Below are 22,787 nucleotides of genomic sequence, written 5' to 3'. Positions count from 1 at the left end.
CTTTAAAATGTTTACCTAACTTTATAATATAAAAGTTACAGGAAAATAGGTTAAAGTTACGAAAATTTGCATAAAAGTTATCTTGGTGTACAATAAATTTATTGTACACCTTGTGCGCGCAAGACCCTTTGCTGACTAACACTCTTAACCACCTCGTCAAATTTACTTATTTTGAAAGATCACTGTGTCATCTGAGGATTAACCTCCACGGTAGATCTGACGCCGCCTCCATCTAGGATAGCAATAAGTTGGATGTGGGTAGGGTCTAGCAATATCCGGACTCGGGTCCTAATTTCTTGAACTATAGCATACCCTACCCTTACGGTCTTACCCTATAGGGTCTTACAAGATCTTTACCCACCCTATGGGTCCAGTAGGATATGGGTAGGTTCTAGGGTCTAGAGTGGGTCCGTGTGCCTATTTTGTCTATAACTTTTATCTACTTTTTTTTTCTTATCCAATTATATGTAATGCGGGAAAAAATACTCCCTCCGATTCTTTATTGTTGCAACATACCCCTCTACACGGTATTTAAGAAAGTGGTACTTGAGTGGGGTCACAACTCACAACCACTTTAGTCACATTACTTACTTCATCTTAGGTGTAAACTTAACTTTGGCTAAAAAAATACATTTTAGGTGTGTTGCAACTATTGTGACATTTTCATTTTAGGAAAGTGTTGCAACTATATAAAAATTGAGGAAGTACAAGTCAGACGATTATTTGATATTTTAAAACAAATAACAATAGTCCATCCTTTGACCTTCTTTCTGCAGCCAGGAAATAACTTGATCATTGATTCTAATGATTTATAACTAGTACCCAAAATCAGCTTCGTCTTTCCTTAAACACTTTACAATTTAAAGTACTAAGGTCACAAATTTAAAATATCTCAAGTTCTCAATTACACAACGTTAATACTAGAGGTTTCTTAGACTTAGTGAGTGGTAGTGTTGGATGATTGTTGAGGAGTGGATGTGATTTTGTGGGTTTCTTTAGGGTTTTGTGTTATTTTTATATTTTATATTTTTTTAATAAAATTTGAGCGGGTTCAGTTTAGGGTATGGGTAGGGAATGAGTCTTAAGGGTCTATAGGTACGTGATCCGATGGAGGTAGGTTGAAAAAATCGGACCCTCACCTTACCCTACCCTACCCGATACATCATCATATATCTATATCTTACCGATACATCATGTACCCATATCCTACCCTTACCCTTATCCTTACCTTATAGGATCTAAAAAATCAACACTCATACCCTAATTTTAAGGTAGAATCCGAATAAGGTCTTGGATCCACAGTCACCCCTACCTCCGTCAAATCACGTACCCGTCTCTAACATGGGCAAGTTCAAAGGCCAAATAGTTCCCCCTTCTTTCTCTTTTCGGGTACAACCATCAACCGTACAACATTTGCCTCCCTTTGAAATTGCATAGTCAAACACCCCCAATTCAGCAAACTCCCATGATCAATAGCAACAACGACCAACCATGATCAAACCAAACCCGTTTACGCCCAGAAATTATCTTCTCATCCTTCTCTAATTTCTTCAATTAATCCAGAAAATCAAATACAATTCCCAGAAAACAATCAATCAAAACACAACCCCAAGAACAAACAGAACCAATGGGATCACTCGCAACCCATTTCTCGACGTTTCTATTCATCTTCCCAGTTGGATTTCGACGCTTACATTCCTCTTTCTCCCTCTTCCTCAAAGACCCTTCTCTATACCGCTCAAAACCCTGGTTTTTCACCGACCCTAAATGGAAAAACTTCGACCTTTATGCCCTTCTGATTGCCCTACCCATTGCTGCGTTTTCAGACCTTTTTCTTTTTCTCTCATTTTCAGGCCACCCCTCTTACAAATTCGCCTTCCTTCAAAATGGGGCAGTCATTTTCCTCTTCTGGGTACTTTTAATTCTAATTATTTTGAGAGAAAATCATGACTTTTTGGTGATTAATGATAGTTTTCTGTTTCTTTTATCTGGGGTTTTCTTTCTGGTTGAGTATTTCATCAATGGGAATGGTTTTACTGGTGTTAGTAGCAATGTGTATGATTTACTTGGTGGTTTAACCCTGGTTTGTGCCTTTTCTTGCTTGTATTTGTCGATTAGGCCTACCTCCTTTTTGGCCGACTTTTTGCTGTCTAGTGGGATGGTTTTTAAAGGGACTTGGGTGTTACAAGCTGGGTTGAATTTGTATACTTCTACATTTGGGTTGAAGGGTTGTCAGGAAGTGTCACTTTTGCCTAATCAAATGAATGTTGATGTTAAGTGTGATCTTGATGAGGATAGCTTGAGGGGTATTGCATTGATGAAGTTGTTGTTTGTGTGGCATGCTATTATGGTTGTAATTGCTTGTTTTGGGTTGTTTGGATTGTTGTCATGTAAGGAGAATTTGAGATGTGGCGAGGGCAGTGGACCGTTGTTGGCGCAAATTGAGTCTCACAGTATGCTATTGCAGCAGCTTCCTGAAATTGAACTGGAGTTGTAGAGGTTCCAGTTCGTGTATCTACCCATGATGAGGAAGAAATGAGGTTCTGTGGATAGGGATTCGAGGAGGGTTTCTTCTCTGGAGGTAGGTAGCTTCAAGTTTTGTGTAGATTAGCTGCTTTAACAGAATACTATCAATAGAATATTATTTTTTCTGTATGTATACAAGAACAGTTATGTATTTAACATCAAATCATCAATAATATTATTATTTTTTCAGTTACTGATCTTTTACAATCCATGATAACTAGAACAATGTTTCGTATGTAGTTATTTATACACAAAACACATTTCTTATCAAATATTTCTGTGATGAGTCTGTTGTTTAGGACACAGTTTATCTTCCTTGTTCACGTTTAGGAGTATTTGACTATGATGTGCCAAATGGATTTGTATTCAACTGGAATGCTTGGGGGCAGTTGTTTCGTTTAATTTTGTAGAGAATCGGTTTTGAATAGTGTTTGCATTTTTTCAACCAATTGATGCTTGGAGCAATGTGCTGTTTGATGCACTTTGTGTGTTGAGTATTTTGGCAACTGTATCATTGTTGTCCTGGCAATGCTGTCTTGTGGTGACAGTTCAAGCTGCTGTTACGGATCCTAATTATTACTCTCTCCGCTCTGAATTGATTGTCATGTTGATAGTGTAATTTGAACCAGTCATATGACGACTAAACCTGATTGAGGAAATATAAAAGAATGGCGTATTGTTTGTGACTTGTAGTAATCATGGTAGTGATGTGATCCAGGGACTAAGTTCCCTGGATGAATTTACCAAAATTTGCCAGAAATAGAAGAAGAGAGAGATAGAATTTGAAGTTTAGAGAGAGAAATAGAGAGAGGAAGATAGGAATTTCATTAATATGATGAATGAATCCTTACAATAAGCATAAGCTCGAATATATACATCCCTAAACATCAAAGTCAACTATTGCTACCAGAAAATGCAAAGTCGACATTGCATCAGAAATTCTGTTAATCTGTTTTAACAGTTTTTGGCACCACATATTGTTTGTCTTGTTTACAACAACTAAGTCCCTTATCATACTTTCCCCCTTTCTAAAAGACTTGTCCCAAGTCTATGATACCACAAAAGCTGGATATTTGCTCTCAAATTCTTCAACTTCTCCCAAGTAGCTTCACTGTCATAAATTCATAATAACCCTTTCCATCTGATCACACACTGTATAAGAGTTTTAATTCTGAAACTTAACTCTTCTTCCCAACATGGCTTCTGGTTTAAGTACAACAGGTTGTCCTCAAAACCATTCTGGAATTTGAGCTACAACTGATAAAACACCATGAAATCTCTTGAGTTGGGAGGCATGAAACACATCATGTACTTGTAAATCAGCTGACAGTTTCAATCTGAAGTCTACCTTCCCAATAACTGCCTATTCTTGAAAGGGACCAAAATACTTTTGAGCTAGCTTTTCATTTCTCCTGTGTTGGACTGTCTTCTGTCTACAGGGTTGTAATTTGAGCCAAACCCAATCTCCAATAACAAACCGTCTCTCAGACCTATGTAAGTCAGCCTGTGTTTTCATTCTTGTTTGAGCTTTGGTCAACTGAAACTTAAGCTCTTTTATAATGTCTTCCCTTTTCTGCATACTTCTGTCAACTGTATCCACTCCACTGTAGGGCAACTGCAATGCTGGAGGTTGATTGTACACCACTTAATAGGTTGTAAGATTGAGTATCCATCTTTTCCAGTTCACAACCTAACTTTTCAGCTAAGGACAAATCTATAAAGTTGTGACTTGTGAGTGCTTCCTGAGTTAATCAATATATGTAAGGTTTATTGTCAACTATTCCCACAACTGATGGTATGAATGTTTTGGTTTCTTGAAAGTGCACTCCAGAAATAATTGGTTCTGTAACTTGTAAGTCTTTATTGTTCTGTAACTGATCCTCCTCGTCTGAATCATTTAGGTCAGAATGTCAGATTCATTACCCAAGAATTCAACACTAACAGTGAATAACTGTGGTTCCTTAAATTATCACTATGCCCCTTTCAACCTTCTGGTCACAGTAATAACAGAGTCCTTTACTCCTTTAGCTATTTTCTCAGCCCTTACATCAGCTGGAATATGCTTGTATGGTCTAGGATTGTGTTTAGTTAAGGTATTTTGAGTGAATCTGGTTTAAGGGGTAGGAAGGATAGGTGGTTTAGTAGAATTGGTTAGTAAAGGAAAAGAGGGTTCATGTGTTTTATGGTTATTAGCTTGAAGAGACTCTTCTTGCAACCTTGCATACTAATTTCCTCAGAAACTGACTTGGGTTTAAAAGCTTTAACAAAAAGTTTAACTCCTGGTTTAAGACTCCCTATAAAGCTATCCAAGATGTATGCATTTGGTAATACATGAATATTTTGCAGTAAAACAGACCTCAAATTCTTAAATTAATCAATGTAAACCTCAAGAGAATCGCCTTGGTTCAGCCTATTGAACTGCTAAACAACGTGTGTACTACTGTCATCCCTGTATCTTGCTGTAATATCTCCCACAAAGTCTTTCCAATCAATCATCAGATTCTTTCTAACAGATATGTAACCAGTAACCCAATTTTCTGCCTTATCTAACGTGTTTAGTGAAGCCAAATCAATCCACTAATCACCAGGAACTTTGCACAGGCTAAAATACTTGCTACAGCCACATTCTAACATTTGTACCATCAAACTTTGAGAAATCAAGTTTACGTACATACTCTAGAGGCTTGATTGAACTCCCCAGTCTGCATCAATTTCAGCATTGCTTCCATCATTTCCTTGTTGAAGGCTTCCTGGTTTTGAGAAAACAAGTCTTGCTTCTTTGACTGATCATCAAGCTTTGACTCCATGACCTTAATCTACTCCTCCATTGTTTTATGTTTCCTAGTAGCAGCCAGCATGACAGACTTTTCTGTAACTGGTTTTAAATTGGAGTAATAAATAACTGTTTGTCTGTGATGGATTTCTTTGTTGAAAACCACAGAAAAATGAAATGGATTTGTGTTTATTGCGGTTGTTTTAGGCTAATTTTTTCATGGGTTTCCACTTGACAATTAATCAAACACTTTCAGTGCATGAAGAAATTTCAAGAATCTAGGTTTTTCTTAAGCTTTCAAGCTTCAATCAATTGCGGAAGACTGTGAGGATCAGAGAGCTCTGGTACCAAGTTCCCTGCATGAATTCATCAGAACTTGACAGAAATAGAAGAAGAGAGATATAGAATTCAAAGTTTAGAGAGAGAAAGAGAGAGAGGAAGAAAGGACTTGATGATGAATGAATCCTTACAGTAAGCATAAGCTCGAATTTATACAACTCTATACATCAAAGTCAACTATTGCCAACAGAAAATGCACAGTCAACATTGTAACAGAAATCCTGTTATTTTAACAGTTTTTGGCGCCAAAAACTGTTTGGCTGGTTTACAACAACTAAGTCTCTTATCATGATGAGATATAGATGGACTAGAAGGAAAAGCCTTTATAAAGACAAATGATTGAGGGAATGAGTTTAGCCTAGCCTTCTCAAAGGATTAATTATGTCAAACAGGAGAAGGAAAGTCATGACTTGAGTGCTCCTTCCTTATTTTGATGCGAATTAATTATGCTGAGAGTCTAAGACAAGGTAATTGATATTCGTACTTTTGATTGAATGCTTATAGACTTCCATCAAATGTCTTTTTTAAGTATCATCCTAAAAATCGCACAATCTATACAGCGTACCAATAATGATTAGCAGATTGTATATATGATGGTACAGTTTGGCATTACGATAGTGAACTTTAGGTTGAATTCGTATATAACTGCGACCTTTAGCTTATCCTTCAGTCTTAAGTGTGTTGTGCTTCTTCACGTGAATTAGCTAAATTCTGAAGAATGTGAGACTAAGATATGAACCTATTTGATGCTTTTTTCTCTATATTTTGTTCAGACGTTATGCACTCATGTTTTCCTCCTTCTTTATCAGTTGTTAAGACTTTAGAGGGCACTATAGTGATCACTTCAGTTTGTTCTTAGAACTGTTCTTGTCTTATGTTTGACAGAATGTGTTTCAACCTGCACTTTCAGAGCCATTGAATAAAAAATAGCGCATCTGTCATATGTTTTCCTCTTCTTATTAAAGTTGACATGAGAGTGCAACTCTGATTTGCTTTTAGAATCTCGATTCTTCAGTTTACATTTGAGTTGAGACTAGCGAACATGCGAATTGAGATTTTTCTTGTTTTGTGGAAGAATCGTCGCAACAGATTACATGTCTTTGTAAACTCCCTTGGTCCACAAACAGCGAAGAAGCCAGTAAGAAGGCATTTTAACTCGTGCAAGTTTGTCTAGCTACATTCAAATTTCCATGCGCTTCCCTGTTTAGCTTTGTTTTACGTCAGAGTGTTTTTTAACAGATGTCTTTCTGGAAGCTGAACTGAAGAGCATTGACAATATCAAACTTTGTGTAAGTTTTCACGCTAATCCTGGTAAATTGAGTTGATAATGCTGCCTTCCACCTTCTCAGCTGATGAAAATACACTGCACTTAAGTTATTCTTTTTCTTTTGTGTGTGTGTGTGTGTCACTCTTATATCTACATCACCATTCATGGCTCAGAGTTTATTTCATGTCTGGTTTGCTTATTCGTTATGAATTCAAAATTGTGTAGTGAAGTGCTGAGAGATTGTCTGCATAAAATGTGAGGTTGGCAAGCAGTGACAGAGGAAATGGTTATGTAAAGTTGCAACACTTTCCTTCAAATAGAGAGAAGTGTTCCTCACACTTCTAGAACAATTTGGTAGAGGAGAGACTCAGGGAACTCTGAATACAAGATTATAGCATCTCCTATTTCCATCTGACACGAAATCCAGGTTTGTATGATATTAACAAGACGGAGTTTGAATGAGTATTGTTTATCTGGATTTGGTATTATCTGGTCTCCCTATTCTCTTTTAGTCTAGTGTAAGATATAGATATTGATTATCTGTACTTGGCATTTTGTGATCTTTGTGCATGTTATGCCTGCATCTTACTCATTATTTTTGAGAAATGTTAACAAGTTGCAACTACCCTGGAATGAAAGGAAAGTCTCAATTAATGTTGATTCTAGCTTCTAAACATTTCTCCACCGGGAAATGTGAATCTAGAAAGATGTAAACAAGAACCATAAACTGATGATGCTTCTATTGTTTTTCTCTATATTCACCAATATAACCAGACAAAAAAAAAACAATAGGACTTCGTATTTCTGTTCCTTGTATTTAAATATGTATGTTAGTCTATGCATCTAAGTTTACATAAGCACATGTTGTTACAGTTAAGAAGTAATTTGGAAAGTACCAAAGCTGTTCACTTATTTGTTTGCATTGTAATCAGTCAGCCTATGTCCCGTATGAAGCTGCTATGCTGCTAGCTGGTCATTGGGCATCCATCCTTCACTGGCGGCAAGAAATTGCTTTTACAGATCATGAATAGAACTACTCTAATCTTGTATATCTGTTTGCAGAGTGGAATTTGGGGGTAGAAAACCATTGGGAGCGAAGGCCAAAGTTACGGTTCTTAATCTGATGATGGATTCTCTTGATCTTCTTGTTCAATTCACTGAATCCGTGAATTCTAATCCGGTATTTCATTCTCTTTATCTTCCTCTTGAAATCACCATAATGTTTTCTGAATCTTGAAGAGCTAACAGGCTTTATTTTCCACCCGCATCCTGTATTTCAGTAGTTGCATAATGCATAACTTGTTTTTTTCTTGTGAACTTGTGGTATCAAATTTTTACAGCTTGTCCCATATAAAAAATATGGACATGACATAAAATGCTGTGTTTGGAGTCTTTTGGTTTGAAGTGAGCTACGGACTACTTTATACTGTTATTTTAATTTTCCTTATGTATAAACTATAGACTAATCATAACATGAAGTTTTCAGAATTTGACTCAACCCAAAACATACCTCGAATTTTCTGTTCATGGTCATCTTCATCTAGGTCAGGTTTATGCAAGATCTGCAACAGATGATGACAAAAGAAATCATCTATTTGTCAATAAAACTGCATAAACTTTGCTTCATACTCAATTTAAAAATAAAATAAAAATTCCTTCAAATTGGACAAGCTAAAGAGATTCTGAAAGAAGTAAGATATGATTGTAGTGTTTCTACCTTGACCAAATCTTCCAACCTCCCCCTCATCTTTCTTTGAATGAATCCCTTGGTGCTCTGCATTAATCCTTTCGTTATAATCAAGATTTGAAATTTACCATTGTCTAAATCAGTAGGAGGCTAGGAGCTACTAGAAGTTGTACCTTTATATAAGATTTAACATAGTTATAGAAGTTCAGCAGATTCCACACAGTTTTATCTAGTCTTTTATCATCAACATGGCGCGAAAATATGTCTGTACACCAAAGTTAGTCATCAGCTAATTTTCATAGTCCAGATTTTCCCTTCGTTCTAGAAATCCACTTAAAGTGAATTAGAGACTAAATTGTAGACTTAGTATGTAATAGAATGATACCAAAAGAGACGAATCCTGCATTGGTGCTCAAGTCTTCCATAAGTTCTCCTCTCAACTCTGGAGGAGGAATAGGTGACCATGTGCACGCAGGTGCTTTAGAAAACGCCTCGGAGCTTCCAATGTCCATGAGCTCCTAATATAGAAACTTCTGTCATTTAGATGATCGACATAAATTTACGTTTAGGATATGATCATGATGTAGAATTATGGTCGGGGGGGCACAAACCTGGAAGAAGGACGTAGCTATAACCACATCTGAAGTATCCTTAAATCTCATTGGGAATATAACAGTAATCTTCTGTGGCTGTCAAGCACATACATGTTATGCATCAAACACAAACCCCTACAACGATCATGAATTCATGATGCTGTTAACTAAAGGAAGTATTTCTTGTAAAAGTAAACGGGGAAATTTCATTTAAATTTGCTTATATGTAGATACCTGTCTGTTGACAAAGAGAGGCTCTCTTGGGTGATATACACATTTGATTGGTTTATATGTTCCTTCTGGAGCATCCTCTGAACTGAAATTTCGGAGCATCTCTTTCAGTTGAGAACTCAATATTACTGATGCTACTGCAGCAATCTCCTTTATTATCTTTGCTCCAGCTGTACAAGGAATACAATATTGTTTCATGAATTAGATCTTATTGTCATTGCCAATGTGCTTATATGCAATGTTATAGGATTTTCTATAGTAGAAAATGTATTTGCAGAAAGTTTGGAGTTACGAACCTTTGCCTTGTGGAATATGAGCAGGTTTCAGCTGTAACGTCAGCTGGTATCCTTCCCTTGCTGGGTGAAGTATGTCCACAACATCAGGACTTATATCTTTCACCTTCTGTATTGTGTAAGGACACAGTCCTTGTGAAACCAGTGTTCTGGGGGTGAGTATTGGGGTCGATATCGACAAATAGATGTTTTCTGGGTCTGAAGCAGAGGTCTGTCAAACAGTGATCCGCAGAATTTACATCAATGTTTAGTTTTACTCTTGAATGAAATAAGTTCAGAAACTAGGGAACTTCATAATGAGGTGTTTCAGTGGAACTGTAGAATGAGATTATGTCTTAATTAGGCCTTAGTGTTTTTTCTATCTGATATCAACTACTTTGAGAAAATGTTTATAACTCCATCCATCCCTTAAAGAAGTTAAGTCGTTCTGTTTTTCCAATCTCTTCTTATGATGCAGAATTGCTGTATCAGTTTTTTAGTCCAAGCCACGAGATGAGTTTACCTGAACACGGTATTCCACAGACCCAAATTCATATAAATGATGATCTATATCCACTGGGTTTTGATCTCTGTCAAGAAACAAGTATGATCATCAGCTTACAAATTTATACTACAAGTTCAAGTATGATATCTGTCATGAAAGATTTGAGTAATTTGACCATTAAAACATGGTGTTAGAGTAAAGTTTATCAACCTCGTTTTAGCCTGTCTTGACCTAAATCCAAATATTAAGCCCTAAAAAACAGACCAATTTGCCGAGTTTGGGCACATATTTCAAACCCAACTCTCAGGTCTAAACCAAGCTTTTTTCGGGAAAATTTGACCTGGTCTAATATTTTTTTTTCCAGTGATTCCATTACTATTGTCTAAGACACTTTATACAAACCTACATATAATTGTGAAAAATTATCTTCCATTTTATTTTAGCAACATTTTGTGGATATCTGCTGTTGCTGGGCCACATTTTATTTTGTTCCTCTCCTTTTATAATAATAATATCTACCTATATAATAGAGGAAGCACTATTTCTTGTCTGGCCTAACAACTTAAGTACAGAAGTAATCTTCAGTTCTTCACCCCCTTGCAAACTTTCACTTTTATTACCCTTTGAATGGATTACTTTCAATCCAAGCATGTTTTTAAGACTAATTTTCATTTCCATGTCTTAGGCTGATCGCATATGACAAAAATTCTCTTCAAGACTTCAAGTTTACCCTACAATTTCATGAATATTGATCTTTCTCCTTTCTTTATTTATACTCCCTCAGTTTCATAATAATTGCAATAGTACTGGTACACGTGCGGACATGCCAATGCATGTTTGGAGGGAACAAAGTATAGGTGGGCGTCAATGTCCAAAACTTGACTTTTTGGACGGAATCTGGCCTTAAGGCGTGTTTTTAAAACTATTAACATAAAAGGTATTTTCTCACTATAAAAAGTTTTAAAAAGTTTTTTCCACAAAAACTATGACATAAAAGGTATTTTTCTACAAATGTACCTATTATATTAATAGAAAAATTAAGTCAAAGTTAGTACGTGAATAGTGTTAAAGTTGAAATATTACACTTATTAACAGTAGTAGTGCAGTACTAATCATTTTTGCTTGTGCTTTAATATACTCAACATGGACTTGGCAGTTGCCAGTTGCCAGTTGGTAGACCCATCCTCCAGCAAAAGGTCCAAGCCGAGGTTGCTTTCTTGAAACATACCTTTCATATAATCTGATACAAACTGTAAGTCTGTAAGTTTGTAACACAACGTACAAAACATATTAAGGACTAACTCTACTGCTCCCGTGAATGGTTAATTAGATGACACGTAAGATGTACTTCATATATGATAAAGTCAACGTTTATATTTCGGCCAAATGTAGGAATAGTTAATAATTGGTGTTATAATTGGTGTTTACTTGATATTAAAAGTGAAAAAGTGTGTTATAATCATCTAGCTAACTTGAACGTTTTCAACAACAACAAAAAAAAAAAAACAATTGATTAGTTGCATGAAATTGTTTAAGATTAAATAATGAACTTTGTTGAACTTAATTTAATATCGAATAATAAACTTAGAAACTATGATAAAGAAAACCTCAAGTTAGAGACAAAAGCTAATGATAAAACTTATATGTCATTCGAGAAAAGTGGAAAACTAAGTGTGACGTAAGTAATGGGACTATATGAGGTTAAATGTTGTAAAATACTACATCCGTTTTAAAATGATCTTTATGGTTACTATTTGCACAAATATTAAGATAAAATAGAAAAGGTGTGTAAAAAGTGGGTAAATATAATAAAATATGGATAAAGTATAGTAAATGGGTAAAAAGTGAGTGGGTGTAAGAGAAAAAAAGAATAAAGTGAGTGGAAAGTTGCAAATGTTATAAGATAAGAGGGATAAAATAGTAAATTTTTATGTCTAAAAATAGAATAAAATAAAGTGTAAAGAACATTATGAAACGGAATAAAACGGAAAGTATAAAGATCATTTTGAAACGGATGTAGTATGAGGTTAATATTTTGAAAAGTATAAAACCTAAATGTGAAACAAAGGCTAATATGAGATTAATATTGTTAACTTGACATAAATGTTAATATAAATATAAATGAAATTATTTATTGTGCTTATAAACCTACATAATCATGGTTCATCGGCCTTAAGCCCTTAACCGTTAATGGCTCGTTTCGGGTCAAGGCTTTGATTCAAAAAAAAAAAATCAAGCCAAAATCCGTTATTTTGGGTAAAAATGCGGGATTTTTGGATCGGTTTAATTTATAACTAAAATTTCAGTTTTGGGATATTCATTACCTAAAAATATTTCAAAAAGATCGTGTTAGAGTCCAAAAGCGATACTAAATATTTAATTTGTTTCAAATTAAACATGATGCTTTTTCGGAGGAAGAGTCAAACATATAATATATCGTATACGGACTTTTAATCTTTACCACTAGCAAGATCTTATTGGTTTTCTTTGCCTAACGTAAAATGGTAAAATACTCCGTATGAGTTTATAAAATTTCACGTGCGTCTAAGCTGGTAAACTACGTATATGAAATAATTTTTTTGTGTGTGAACAATAGCAATACAAACTACAAATGAGGAAGGAGACTTAAACTTATAACCTATTGTATGCAATTCTTAAATCTTAACTAATATGCCAAGACATCATTAATATTGAAATTACAAGAGTTGAAAAATAAGACCGGAACTAAATTTAGGCTCCTCCCTCCGTTATTTGTCTCAAAGACTACTTTAAGGTGTTCATAAACTTTTCAGAAAGGTCGATCTACGATAATATATTGTGTGACGGCCCAAAAGATGACGGTTTTTCGCATATGTTCTGTTATTTTAGTTACCCTTTTTGATGTTATTGGTTTTCTTTATTGTAATTATAAGTTACCTTATTTTCAAGGCTATTAGCTCAAATGAGAGAGTAATATACAATATTGTACATGGTGTGGTTTCAAGCTACACATAGCCTATTACCTATATTACACTTGTGTATTAGTGTTTTCTCATTGTTGGTGTTGTATTAGTCAATAGTTATAACTTGTAACAACCATATCACTCTTGATCAGGGTCACTTCATTGTTTATTTTATTAGGGTCACATTTTTCATTGGTTAAGGTCACGTTTATCCTTAAGTAAGGTAAGTTTATTCCTCAAATAAGGTCACTTTTTATCTTGCGTGAGTTCTATTTTTTATTTTTTACGCGTTAGGTTGAATGTACAGTAAAATACCGTAGATCGGGGTACACAAAAGTTATTGTAATATGTTCTAAAAAATTTATAACATTTCCTATGATCATGCACATTATTGTATGAGATTTTTAAGATGATATAAAATTCTGCAAGAAAAAAGATATTGTCATAAAAAAGTAATTAAGCTGATACCGTATAAAATTCGGTAAATTCCGCAAAAAGACAGAAATTGTCACAAAAATTGTAATCATTACCTACGATTTTTAAGTATTGAATTATGAATTTATGATCTCAATTTGTTTATATAGATCGAGATCATATTTCTTTCCCAAGTAACCAAAAGAAAAAAAAAGTTTTACTTTTAGATTTACAAGTTCATAGATCTAGAGGTCGAACATGTTACTCGTACGTCCTTAGTTTTTAGGCTCCAAATTAATTAACTGACTAGAGATCTTATAATTAGATTCAATGTTAAAAAGATCAGAAAACACAAGAGGAGGTATAGTAATCTTATACGCCTCAAAGGTTGTACTACAAATTATCAAATCACTTACTACAATTCCATTAATAATACCGGTAGCCCTCTTAAAAAATCCCAAAGAAACTTTTCTTCGTATCTCCTTATTTTTTGGTGTAATACTCGAAATATAAGGGCTAATTTTTGCAATGACTATTCTCATGTTTTCGTCCGTGGCTTTGTCGTCACGGATCTTGTTCACGTCTTTTTTGAGCGTCGTAATATCTTTTTCCGCGCAATCAAGCATTGCATTGACGACATCTACGCCACTACGAATATCTTTGCCGCCACCGCCGTGTATGCAACTAGTGCATTGGGCCGGAGCATTTGTTTCGCCACACATTTGGGTGATGAGTGTAACGTTAACGTATTTACCGTGTGTTTGGGAGATTACGCAAAGGAGAGAAATTAGTAGTATGATGTTTTGCTTGTAATAAAAAGCCATTGAATTTTGTATGTGTGTGTATATGTGTTTTTTTTATTATTTATTATGTTATGAAAATGTATGCTTTGTTTTTGTTAGTTGAGGACTTGAGGTATATATATAAATACTCGTACAAGCGTTATTCCTAAATAGATATGGTATTATGCACCATCCACTATGATCTTCAAATATAGTAAAAGAAATCAATGTGATTTACGTCCATTTATTTTTTTTGGTTGAAGTTTTAAATACTTCGTTACTCATATAAACATCAGAATGTTAATTATCATGGGTTTTTTTAAAAAAAAATTGTCTCATGAATATTTTAGACACTTAAATTACCATCTACAATTTACATATCATCGTATCAAAGTTTAATTTCAACATATTAAGTGTGTATAAATCACATTAGGTTCAGACCCGACCTTGAGTGGTGAAATAAGGGGTAACCGTCCTAGACCGCCAAACTATAATGTTATACGAGAATTCTAGTGGTTGAGTTGGCAAAAGGAGTAAATATAGCTCAGGAGTCAGGGTTGCCAAGTTCGATTTTTCAAGCTGTCTTTTTCCATTACCTTCTCTCGATCCTACATTTTTTCTTTAACATCATCCTACATTTTTCTTGATACAGCTAAAAATAACTATTATTTAAAAGATAAAATTACGTTACTAATACTTAGTTAGGAGTAGGACCCAGTAAATTTCAAAATTTAAGAGCTTTCATTATGCATAAGGGGCCCTTCACCAACGGGGTACCCCGATCCCCGGAAATGTCAGGACCTGCCATGACTGCTTGGGAAACTTTTATCGTACGTTTTGGTTTATATTGCAACATGTTATATATGGCAGCATGAGGCGCCCTAGCTAGTGGAGTGGTGGAGCATGGCCTAAGGCTTTGGATGCTCGACACATCAGTTGTGACACGTGTCACCTAGAATGAGTCTACGTACGGCGGGATACTAGCCCGGCTTGATCAACTACCATTTTTATAGGCCAAAAAATGTAGTTTGTAATGTATGCATAAAAAATAAGCAACACATAGTATAATTCTAAATCAGAAAATCAAACATTAGTCTTACTGTAAAAGCTGAAGCAGGATTTGTTGCAATGCAGGGGATGAACGTTCGAAGAAACCACTCTTGAGTCTTCTGCTTCTATCGCCATCCAACCCGAAACAACCCATCATTTGGTTAACTTTAGTTCTTCCCTTTTTTCCCTTCAACCTTCATGTATGAGGTTTTATGTAAGATGAAATTGAGATCAAAGTTTAAAATTTGAGTGATAAGTGAGTTGTGACCTAAATTGCAGCTTTGAGTAAATTTTAAGTTATAATGATAGTAGCAAATCTTTGAAGCAAGTTACCAAGTGTCATAGTCTCTCCACCATCTTGTCTCCATCATTCAACCCATTGAATTCAATTCTCATATAGTCGAAAATGATAAATTTGTAAGTTTATGTTGAGGGATATTTTTTTTGACACGATGTGTGACGCCCAGGCAGGTGTGTCCAGCCAAAGCTTTGAGTACAACTTGCGTTCAAAGACTTGATGCTTATAAGTTTCACCAATTCTTAAATGGAATTGGTCTACACTAAATTTTATTGTGGATCATGCCTAAAAGAAGGTCAATAACTTGTTCCGATTTTACTTTGACATGTTTATTAGGATTGAGATTTTTTTGGTATTTACTACCTTAAAAATACATCACTTTTGTATTTACTATCTTATGAAAATTTTATTTTAACTTACCACCTTAAAGTTCCAATTTTTATTTATTTACTAACACTTTACAGTTTTCTCATTTTAAAATTGAGATATTTCTTTCGTTTCTTAATCATTTTAAATTTGTATCGTTGGTTCATGTTGTGTTGGAATGATGTTATTTCAAGTAACAATTCACTTTTAAAAACATAGGGTTATATGATACAAAAAATGGTTACTATATCTAAAAAATTTGGTATTTAACTCATTACAGTCACTATAAAAACAATAAAGGTCCTTATGTGTGTAAAAATGTGCTAGAGAAAATTAATTAATTTTGGGTCCACACTCCACACTAATATTATTGTGGACCAGGTCAATGCAAGAATCTAATATATATATATATATATATATATATATATATATAAAGGGGGTTTTTTGAAGAGTTTTCGGAGCGCCACGTAGGATTTCCACGTCATCAAGTATAATTAGATTGTTAATTAATTAAATAAATAATCTAAGAGTCTTATTAAATAAATAATCTAAGAGTCTTAATATGATAAAAACGTCAAGCAATTCGTAGATTGAAACTAATATAAACCCAACAATTCGTAGATTGAAACTAATGTAAACCCAAATAAGATAAGACTTCCTTTTAAAATATTGATTTCCAGAAATCTAGAGAGTTTGTGGACAATATCCATAGCACGTCTTAAACCTCTCCTAATGCATATTTGGCTAATCCACCTTAGATTCTCGAAGATATATTTAAATGTAACTAATATAAATCCAAAGACTTCACAAATTTTATCTTGGGATGCAAATTAACAGAAACTTTTCGATAAGACCGCCTTATAGGCGCGTGTAGGAAAGACCTCAAGAGCCAACCACGCGCGCGTGGTCTCACGCGTCATATATATGATTTTTTTCTCTCTCCTCTTATTTTCATTTCCCGTCTTCCTCAGTTCCTCCTTCAAACTCTCTCTGCTCTCTCTCCTCCAAAGTCTTTGCACGCTCTCTCTCTCCCCTAAGAAAACTCGGCCATGTCGTCGGCGCCTCCTTGCAGCGATCTCCTCACCTCCTCGCCACCGTTGTACTCGTCGTCGTCCCCTCCGAAACCCTAGAAACACTCATTCGCTTTTTCTCCTTCCTCAATCGATCTCCGGCTACCTCAGTCACTCCATTTAATTAGTTGAGTTTCAATCCGTCGTTATTTTTCTCTTTAATTTGTTCTCCGTTGTTTTTATTTTTCAGTTTGTTCTCTTTAATTTATTGATTTTACAATTTTCGATTTTCGATTTTCGATTTCATGACAGGAGGTGGCGATGGTGGAGGTGCGGTTGGCTACTGCTAGAGAAGGCGGTGGAGAATCTCTTACTTCTGCCTCTCTTTCTTCTCCGACCTCCGCCTTCATTTTTCCTGGTAACTCTCTCTCAATTAATTAGGGTTTATTTGAACTTTAGAATTTGGATTTGTGGCTATTAGCCGGTTGTTGATGTTGACGGTCGGTTATGTTGTTGGTGATTTAATTTTTGTTTTAGTTTAGAATTTTAGTGTTTTAGTTAATAATTTTAGTGTTTTAGTTATACCTGTAATGTATTTAATTTACATGTTTTTTTAATTTTGTGTTTCTAGTTGTAATTGAGGTTTTTGATTTTGCAGATTTTGTTTGATTATTTTTGTTGTTGTGTGGGTTGTTTTGGTTTAGCTATGAATTTGTTTATGTCAATTAGTTATGCTTTTCTTGTTTTTAGTTATGAACTAGGATACTTTAGTTATGAACTTATGAACTAGGATACAATTGATTTTTGCTTTTGATGTGCTTCCAATTTGGTTTTGAAAGTTATGCCAAGTTCTACTACATTACTGGATTACAAGGTTGTCTGTACTGAATGTTGGTTACATGTGTTAGTGTCATGTGTTAGTGTGTAAGTGTCATTTGATCAAGTCCTGGGAGTTGTTATATTATTCCCCTAATTTGCTTCCATCATGCACTTTGAGTTTCCATTCAGCTCTGGTGGGAAGTTACACTGTGTCTAAGAAAGAAGCGTTGGTAGAGCCATTGTTCTTAATTATCTAATACCAAGATTGGTAACAGGAACATAATTAAACTACTGATAGAATATGTTTCATGTATAGGTAAAGCTTTGAGTACTGATAGAATCTGTTTCATGTGCTTTAGATACATGGATTATGTTTTTGGCAATGAAACATAATCAAGTGCTTTCTCCAAAGCTCATGTGAGGAGGTAAAATGTGTTGATCTTGACAGTTGATCTCACGAGTTGAGGAGTCTATTTTCTGTCCATGGTGTGTCGTAGGTTGCGTAGATAGCAAGAAAAAATGAATTGCCTTTTTGCATTTCTGCCTTTTCGCATTTCTGCCTTTTTCGCATTTAGATAGCAAGAAAAAATGAATTGCAAATCTATTGCAGTGTAGTGAATATGGGCAGCCATTACTATCTCTCTTTGGTAGCAATTAGCAATGAGTTTTTCCTGAAATAGTCGTGTTTATTTTGCAGTTATTTCTGGCCAACAATTGCATAGCTCTTTCCTAAGGAAGTTTCGGCTATAGTTCAGAAAAGAGGGAAGAAAGAACAGGAAAAGAAGTCTTCTATTGTTGTGATCCAAAGACCAAAGCCCGGGAGGCTGACCGATCTTGCAAGGATGAGACAGATACTACTGAAGCTTAAACTAAACACACTACTCCCAAGCACCTAGTACTAGTTGACTAATTGTATTTGTTTTAACTTTCTAAATAACCCTGTCGAGAGTTCAATAATATACATTTGTTGATCTCATTAAATATATCCCCTTCTAGTTAAGAATTGAATTGTTTTAGTCATACTTTTGTTATATTTAGTTTAAAATAAAATGATATAGTTACATTTAAGTCAATTATTGTTTTAGTTATACTTTTGTTATATTTAGTTAAGAAATAAAATGATTTAGTTGAATCTTTCTCCATTTTAGTTTTATTATTTTATTTATATTTAAATTTGTTTTAGTTATGAGTAAAGTTGTTATAGTTAGGCATAATTTCGTTTTAGTTAAAAAAAAGTTTTGATTTAGTTAAAATTAATATTGTTTTAGTTAAAACGAAATTATGCTTAACTGATTGGTTTCGTTGCTTAACTAATTGAATATTAGGCTTAACAAATATTTTCTTTATAACTCTAAACTTATTGGTTTCATCGCTTAAGTAATTAGTTTCAATGCTTAACTAATTGGTTACATTACTTAACTAATCGGTTCGATTTAACTAATTAGTTTCAATGTTTAACTAATTGGTTTCAGTGCTTCACTAATTCGTTACAGTGCTTCACTAATTCATTACAATGCTTACCTAATTTGTTCCATTGCTTTTCGTTGCTTAACTAATTAAATTTCAAACTTTACTAATTGGTTTCATTGCTTAACTAATTGGTTCTATTGTTTAATCAATTGGTTTGATTGTTTAACTAATTGGTTTCGTTGCTTGACTAATTGGTTCCAGTGCATAACTAATTCGTTCCAGTGCTTAACTAATTGATTTCATTGTTTAACTAAAACTGATTTTTTTAAAAAAAAAAAAACTACGACTCAAAAACCCTTAACTAAAATGTTCCATTACTTAACTAATTAAAATTCAAACTTAACTAATTTGTTCAATTGCTTAACTAATTAAATTTTAAGCTTAACTAATTGGTTTCATTGCTTTAACTAAATCGTTTCATTGCTTAACTAATTAGTTCCGTTACTTAACTAATTGAATTTCAAACTTAACTAATTGGTTCAATTGCTTAACTAATTGAATTCCAGGTTTAACTAATTGGTTTCATTGCTTTAACTAAATCGTTCAATTGCTTAACTAATTGGTTGCATTGCTTAACTATTAGGTTCCATTACTTGACTAATTGAATTTCAGGTTTAACTAATTAGTTTCATTGCTTTAACTAAATCGTTTCATTGCTTAACTAATTAGTTCCATAACTTAACTAATTGAATTTCAAACTTAACTAATTGGTTCAATTGCTTAACTAATTGAATTCCGGGTTTAACTAATTGGTTTCATTGCTTTAACTAAATCGTTCAATTGCTTAACTAATTGGTTGCATTGCTTAACTATTAGGTTCCATTACTTGACTAATTGAATTCCAGGTTTAACTAATTAGTTCTGTGCTTAACTAATTGGTTCCATTGCTTCACTGATTAGTTCCATTGTTTAACTAATTGGTTTCGTAGCTTAAATAATTGAATTTCAAGTTCAACTAATTAATTTCATTGTTTAACTAATTGATTTCTTTGCTTAACTAATTGAATTTTCGGCTTAACAAATTTATATCTGTAAACTTATTAGTTTGACCACTTAACTAATTGGTCTAATTGCTTAACTAATTGGCTTTGATGCTTAACTAATTTGTTCGATTGCTTAACTAATTGAATTTCATATTAAATTAAATGAATTTCACGAAATCATAACTAAAACTCAAAAAACTTAACTAAAATCCAGAAATTTAATCTTAACTAAAAAGAATAACTAAAAAATATAACAAATATGTAACTTAAATAAATTTATTCATAACTAAAACCTATTTAATCATGACTATTATAAATGAACAAAATTGTTAAAATATAAATTTGGATATTAATTACATTTCTTTGCAATTTTAAAATACAATGTATTACTAAACCATTTGATTTATTAACTAAATATAACCAAACTATAACTAAAACAAATCTGTAACTACAACAAAGTAGATCCTTAACAACAACGACCACCAACAACAGTTGTTAGGACTTGTGCGGCCTCTGCAGCATTGTTCCTTCGCATTGCTGCCACCGCCACAGCCGCCACCGGGGAATCATAGCCACAAGCACAACCACCACAAGAACATTTACAGGTCTGATATATGTCAAATTAGAAATGAAGGAAAATCAGAGCACATAACAGCAAACAATGGCGGCTCTGAATCTTCACGCCGACGACCTCTCCTTCATCTCTCGCTGCTCGCCGACGAGGATCTGATTCTTTCCTTCGCTGGAACCCTAATTTCTCGCCGGAATTTAATAAAAAGAATCAAAAAACAAAAACCTAAAATGAAAATCCAAATAAAAACTCAATCCTAATAATTTCAAAGAAATAAATCGAAATCTCTAGCATTCAAATAGGAGTAATAATGTTAGAAAATCAGACCTGTTTTGAAGGCGGAGATCCAGTGGTTGCAGACTTACGAGCATCCTTTGTGGTGAGCGAAGACCTACATTACCGCCGCAATCGACAACGCCGCCACCTTCCTCACCGCTGCTTCGTAAGCCTTAATTATTGCATCAATGAAATCCACCACAAATCTTGCTCTCATTCGCGTATGAGCCCCCACCACAAGCCAATCACAAACCACCAGAAAACAAAATCGAAGGTGAATCGAAAGAAAATCGAAAGAGAAACTTACGAAATCGCAGAAACGAAGATGAAGCAGAGAGGCTGAGTCGGAGATCTGAAGAAATCGAGTAGAATGGCAGTAGAATTATAGAAGAAGGATCGGCGAAGAATCACAGAGCTTTCTCTCTCCTCAATCCCTGAAATGTGAACAGTGATTTGAAATGGGAAAATTTGCGTAAAAAAAGCTTTTTATAGGACCCAAATAATTCGACCCGCAACCCGGCCAACAAGATTTGACCCGCGAATATAACCCACTACAAGGTGGTCTTACAGGAAAGACCGCCTTATACAAAAGTTTGTAGCAAACTAAATACACATAGAGCTTAAGGTACCATATACTACGGATAGATAAACTATAATTTTATAATTTTATGGATTTTTTGGTATTTACTACCTTAAAAATACACCACTTTTGTATTTACTACCTTATGAAATTTTTATTATAAATTACTACCTTAAAGTATGATTTTTTTTGCAATCACTACCACTTTACGGTTTTCTCATTTTAAAATTGACATATCTCATTCGTTTCTTAATCATTTTAAGTGATTCAAAGCCCATTCTTCTCGTTTATGTGTAACGATTCCATAGGGATCTTGCTTTTAACATTTTGTAAAAGGTTAAACATATTAAATATTATCTTTAAAACTTTAAAATATTTATGAATCACCAAACGAATTATTTTGAAATGTCGTTCTCAATTAAATCCTTATAGAAAAAGGAAAATAATGAACTTTGAATCACTTTAAACGGTTAAGAAACGAAAGAAATATCCCAGTTTTAAAATGAGAAAACTGTAAAGTGGTAGTAAATGAGAAAAAATTGGAACTTTAAGGTAGTAATTTAAAATAAAAATTTCATAAGGTAGTAAATACAAAAGTGGTGTATTTTTAAGGTAGTAAATACCAAAATTTCCTAATTTTATTTACATTAGAATTCTATTTGCATTAAACTATCAACATTAACGTCCTTTTTCTCTCCTTTTTATCTCTTCCTCTTTCAAAACCCTAATTTTCTAGGGGCTACCACCAACCATTAGGTTGATGGTAAGCCCATTTTTTCTTGTTTTTCATAGCTTTTGATTTCATGTTCGGAATAAAAACTCCATTCTCTCCCTATTGGAGAGCTTTTTTACCCATTTATTGGGTTATCTGTACCCATTTATTGGGTTTTATCTCTCTCCTTGTGAGAGTTTGGGGTCATGTTTCTAATTTCGCAGGAAAAGTTGATTTATTGATAAAGATTTGTGCGGGGTTACAACGGATGTCATTCTTACGTCTACAATCAATTGAATCAGATTTAATTCAATACCAAAG

The 22,787-nt window shown here is 34.1% G+C and overlaps 2 protein-coding genes across 7 annotated transcripts; one reads left to right on the top strand and one right to left on the bottom strand.

The window, feature by feature from the left end:
* The first annotated feature begins 1,366 nt into the window (after nt 1–1,366).
* Nucleotides 1,367–10,141, top strand: LOC110788889 (uncharacterized). Of its 6 annotated transcripts, none has more exons than XR_008929926.1 (5): nt 1,367–2,581; nt 5,556–6,105; nt 6,878–6,927; nt 7,131–7,332; nt 7,968–8,858. XR_008929926.1 is itself a non-coding variant. In XM_056838687.1 (3 exons), the coding sequence occupies exon 1, from the start codon at nt 1,628–1,630 to the stop codon at nt 2,495–2,497; it is 870 nt and encodes a 289-aa protein (XP_056694665.1). In that variant the 5' UTR covers nt 1,381–1,627; the 3' UTR covers nt 2,498–2,581; nt 7,131–7,332; nt 7,968–8,858. The 6 variants fall into 6 exon arrangements, 3 of the variants coding, with proteins under 3 accessions (XP_056694665.1, XP_056694666.1, XP_021849212.1); XR_008929924.1 differs by lacking the exon at nt 5,556–6,105 and adding an exon at nt 9,737–10,141 and having other exon boundaries at nt 1,378–2,581; nt 7,968–8,085; XR_008929925.1 differs by lacking the exon at nt 5,556–6,105 and adding an exon at nt 6,714–6,776 and having other exon boundaries at nt 1,379–2,581.
* LOC110788902 (actin-related protein 2/3 complex subunit 2B) lies at nt 7,673–15,751 on the bottom strand. Its single transcript, XM_021993533.2, has 10 exons — nt 15,432–15,751; nt 10,212–10,278; nt 9,713–9,920; nt 9,420–9,586; nt 9,204–9,281; nt 8,978–9,110; nt 8,766–8,857; nt 8,623–8,679; nt 8,416–8,467; nt 7,673–8,174 (listed from the first exon to the last, which is right to left on the bottom strand). Exons 1-10 carry the CDS (start codon nt 15,536–15,538, stop codon nt 7,939–7,941), a joined length of 1,197 nt encoding a protein of 398 aa, XP_021849225.1. The 5' UTR covers nt 15,539–15,751; the 3' UTR covers nt 7,673–7,938.
* Nucleotides 15,752–22,787: the final 7,036 nt, after the last annotated feature.

This window comes from Spinacia oleracea, chromosome 3 (genome assembly GCF_020520425.1).
Source record: "Spinacia oleracea cultivar Varoflay chromosome 3, BTI_SOV_V1, whole genome shotgun sequence".
Taxonomy (NCBI): domain Eukaryota; kingdom Viridiplantae; phylum Streptophyta; class Magnoliopsida; order Caryophyllales; family Amaranthaceae; genus Spinacia; species Spinacia oleracea.
Note: the sequence above shows the minus strand (reverse complement) of the source record. Positions and strands in the feature narration are given on the sequence as shown.